The 4477-nt window shown below is 40.8% G+C and overlaps 2 protein-coding genes across 2 annotated transcripts; both read left to right on the top strand.

Annotated features, from left to right (window-relative positions):
* Positions 1-6: 6 nt before the first annotated feature.
* LOC111665349 (OX-2 membrane glycoprotein-like) lies at positions 7-3349 on the top strand. Its single transcript, XM_023420330.2, has 6 exons — positions 7-120; positions 425-763; positions 1381-1686; positions 1825-1933; positions 2087-2149; positions 2412-3349. The coding sequence occupies exons 1-6, from the start codon at positions 66-68 to the stop codon at positions 2539-2541; spliced, it is 1002 nt and encodes a 333-aa protein (XP_023276098.1). The 5' UTR covers positions 7-65; the 3' UTR covers positions 2542-3349.
* LOC147818336 (OX-2 membrane glycoprotein-like) lies at positions 3244-4472 on the top strand (the record flags this gene model as incomplete). Its single annotated transcript, XM_087177675.1, has 4 exons — positions 3244-3254; positions 3537-3595; positions 3795-4130; positions 4243-4472. Coding segments are annotated over exons 1-4 (636 nt in total), but the record flags the coding sequence as incomplete, so codon positions are not given.
* Positions 4473-4477: the final 5 nt, after the last annotated feature.

Genomic DNA, 4477 nt, shown 5'->3' on the forward strand with positions numbered 1-4477 from the left:
TCTGTTTGCACCTTGTTTGTTGGTCCAGGACAGTTTTGAATTTCTGGCGCTTTTATTCTGCAACAATGGAGAACGGTGCAGTTCTACATGTGTGTTTTGTGTTGACTCTTCTTTCAGAAGGTAAGATAGATGACTCCATTCTGTTTGTAATATATGTACAGATATTGAGTTGACATATATGTAGATGTAAAGTGGAACAATTTCATATATTGACATATATGTCTAGCCCATACAAATATCTGTTTTTGTATGTATGACATGTTATGTAAATATATATCCATTCCAAAGACATTAAAATGAATATGAAAAACATATATGAGCATGTAGAAGTTTTATGTGCATGTTGTTTTAATAATCTTGGCTATATGAGTTAACTATATAGTTTAAGCCCCACATCTGATGTCATTTCATTTCCTCCTTGCAGGTCTAACAGCTGTGATACAGACACAGCAGACTGTGGTGGCAGCAGTGGGAGGAGAGGCTTGTTTCAGCTGTCAGCTCATGCAACATAAAGAAGTTCTTCAGGTCACATGGCAGAAAGTTTTACCTGAGGGGGAGAAGAATCTCGCCACCTACAGCAAATACTTTGGCCAAATGGTTAATTCTGGCTTTCAAGGAAAACTGGAGATCAAAAATGTTGGAATGCAAAACTGCTCCATAATTATCAGAGAGGTGACGGAGCAGGATGAAGGCTGTTATCGCTGTTTATTTAACACTTACCCCGATGGTGCTCTCACTGGCCGAACCTGCCTCATGCTGTATGGTAGGTACTGGTGTTTGTTTGCATGTGCATATACAATTTTGCAACCTGACATCCTGACTGTAATGCCAACACAAAAATATTTCCCCCGGTGAATTAACACTTTAGCCCGTTTCATAACGTTCATCTCCACCTTGAGGTGACAGCTGCAAATGGTGGTTTATTTGTCTGCTTTCCATCATTATGCCATGAAACGCAATTTTGTTCTGTGCAAGAAATTGCATTTCATCACGTTAGGCCACAAAATATATGTTCTGCATTGTGTGTGTAAAATCTGCTCATCCAGTCACTCACTTGTATCACTCAGACTGTCACAAAAGGGCATTTCATTCAGTGTCTGAACCTGAACTCACCTCAGCCTCCATAAGGGCAAACGTCTTACATCCATGTGTATTTACTTCCATATTCGTAGCTGAACAGGTGCACAATGCTTCAGTTATTGCAATTCCTTCCTTTTGTGGCATGAAAAGTGACACATTCCTGCGTCATTGTGCACATCACCGGTTGCAGGTGACTTCTTTCACCCCATACACCAACTTACATATTTGATGCAAAGTAACATGGCAGAAACTGTAACAGCTGAACTCATGTCATGTTTATTAAATGTCTTTCCTCTGCAGAGCTGCATGAACCCATTCTACATGTTAGAGAATCAAACTCTACTCAGGAGTCACTTGTGTCCTGCTCGGCCACAGGACGACCTGCTCCAACACTGACACTCAATGTCACGCAGCCACACCTCCACTTCTCACGCTACAACACTGTCAGTGTCCACAACAGCAATGGTACAGTCACTGTCACCACTACAGCTGTGCTGTCAGGTTTCCGTGACAACAGCGCACAGGTTGGATGTGCGGTGCGAGTGCTCTCTGGTCACAAAGAGGTGTTTATGATGATTCCTGAGGTCAAACAGACGTCTGCTGATGGTGAGAAACACTTCCACAGCTACAGACTCACACACTGATAATCAAATAATGATCCTTATTGATTGATGATTCCCATTTAATCTGTAGTTGCTTGATGAATGTTCAGGGCTCCATATCACATTTTGTCATTTGTCTCAGATTACACTTTGAGCGTTGTGTTGGCCTGTGTTGGTGTCGCTGCAGTCATCATCATCATCATCATCATCATCATCATCAGCATCCTGCTCAAACACAAATGTAGAAACAGGTACATTTTCAGCTTTAGACTCAGTATCTGTCTTGTTACTATGGTGATGACTTATTACACTACACAGCATCTAAAAACATATTTTACAACAAAACCCATAAATGAATCACTGATGTTTGTTTGTTCATCTCTGACTTTTCTTAAATCTTTCAGTCTGTCTCAAGGCGACTCTGAGAAGAACAAGACGCCACAAAGAACAATCAAAGACGCTCCTGAGTAAGACATTTTCATAATCATCACTTGTTCATGTTTGTTATTTATGACTTCTTCAGCATGAGATTTAATCTGCCTTCACTAATCTGATAATCAGACTGATTATTTCTTTTCTTTTCAGTTTGCTTCTTTCATTCTCTATGAATTTCGGAGCCATTTCTAGAAGTTTATCCACATAAATGTCGTGCAGACTGATTTAGTAGTTTCATAGAAATACGTGCAACATGATGTAACATTATGAGTCTCGTTTTGTTTTTATCTGAAGGAGCAAAACACCTTTAATCAAGCAGGAGAACGAGCATGTGAGGCAACGGACGGGGACGTCGACGAAGAAACGTCCAAACAGCGTCCACCTGAAACCATCGGATCTGACACCAAAAAGACTGTTCTATTAACATCCATTATTCAGACTGCATTAAAGAACGTGTTGGTAAAAGAAGTGAAAGCTCTGTACAATATTAATCTCATATCTCCAAATCAAAAAAACAGATTGTAGTCAGGTTTAAGATCATGTTTTTATACTGTTTATATTTGCCATAAAGTTTTGAACTTTCTTCTCTTCTATATATCTGTATGCCGTGTGATTTCATCTTGTCTTAATGTCTTTTGTAAAGCACTTTTAATGACCTCACTTCTCTCGCAGTTCTCTTTATTTCATTTGCTGTTGAGTCTGTTGTAACACTATGTGAACACAATATGCTGTGTTGGTGTTTTATGATGTAAGTTGTCGATTTTATTGAGTCTGAACCATGTAGATCATCATCATCATCATCATCCATTTGTACCTGATCATTGAGTCTCACTGAAACAGACTCTCATGAGGCGGAAGTGGGATGGATCCTCCGGAGGCCATGATGAAGGAGGAAGTGGACCCTTCTTCATGACCTCAAACCAGAGACGAGAAATAAAGTTTTGGACGGAGGTGATAAGAAATTACATTTTAGCCTCATTTTCACAACTCACACGACACTTAGACACTGAATAACTGTCAGATCTGATAGTTCTCATGTTATCTTTGTATTTCCCCTCATATTGTTGGAAAACTGGAAATAGTTTTCATATCAGAACAAACAAAGATAAAAAAGGTTGATCAGGAAATGGCGGAAAAGTCTAAATGTGCTTTCTTGAAATTAGACATGAAATAACTTGACACATTTTGAGATCCCACCCAGTTTCTTGGTTTCAGCTTTACTAAGACATTATGATAAAAGAGGAGCCTCACAAACCATTACACTAGAGCAGAGCTACAGATCGCTGTTGCTGGTATGTGGCCGTTTATTTCTTACAGTTTCTTTTCAACGTTATTTTGAAACTGCCACTTCAGGGCACCATGGTCAACCCTTCACTTGCCTTATCTTTCCTGTTGGTTTGAAGCTTGCTGCACATGAAGCAGCAATGGCAAAAGTGCAGTCCTCTACTTCCTTTATGTGTTGGGGTTTTATTTTCAAGGTAGGAAACATAATATCTGTTGTGTGTTACATGGTTTTATAGTTATTGAACTACAATAGACTTGAAGGTTTGTCACTTGTAACATTTCTCATTTCATCACCAACTTGTTTCTTATTGAATTACAAATGAAACTATTGATGCTGCAGATACAGACGCAGTTTCTGCCTCACTCTGTGGTCGTTTCATTTCCTCCTTGCAGGTCTAACAGCTGTGATACAGACACAGCAGACTGTGGTGGCAGCAGTGGGAGAAGACGCTCGTCTCAGCTGTCAGCTCATGCAACATAAAGATGTTCGTCAGGTCACATGGCAGACAACTTTACCCAAAAGAATGAATCTCGCCACCTACAGCAAACACTTTGGTTCCAGAGTGATTCCTGACTTTAGAGAGAAAGTGGAGATAAAAGATGCTGGACTGAAGAACTGCTCCATAGTTATTAGAGAGGTGATGGAGCAGGATGAAGGCTGCTATCTCTGTTTGTTTAACACCTTCCCTGACGGTGCTCTCGCTGCTACAACCTGCCTCCAACTCTATGGTAAGAACCTGACTGCATTACAGTTGGAACCTGACAAACAGGATCATATCAGAAGCTCATGTCTGGAACAACTCAACTCATGTCATGTTTGTTAAATGTCTTTCCTCTGCAGAGCTGCATGAACCCATTCTACATGTTAGAGAATCAAACTCTACTCAGGAGTCACTTGTGTCCTGCTCGGCCACAGGACGACCTGCTCCAACACTGACACTCAATGTCACGCAGCCACACCTCCACTTCTCACGCTACAACACTGTCAGTGTCCACAGCAGCGATGGTACAGTCACTGTCACCACTACAGCTGTGCTGTCAGGTTTCCGTGACAACAGCGCACAGGTTGGATGTGC

The sequence above is a fragment of the Seriola lalandi genome, unplaced genomic scaffold, assembly GCF_002814215.2.
Source record: "Seriola lalandi dorsalis isolate HSWRI2012SDOR001 ecotype SW California unplaced genomic scaffold, Sedor1 jcf7180002054630, whole genome shotgun sequence".
Lineage (NCBI taxonomy): Eukaryota > Metazoa > Chordata > Actinopteri > Carangiformes > Carangidae > Seriola > Seriola lalandi.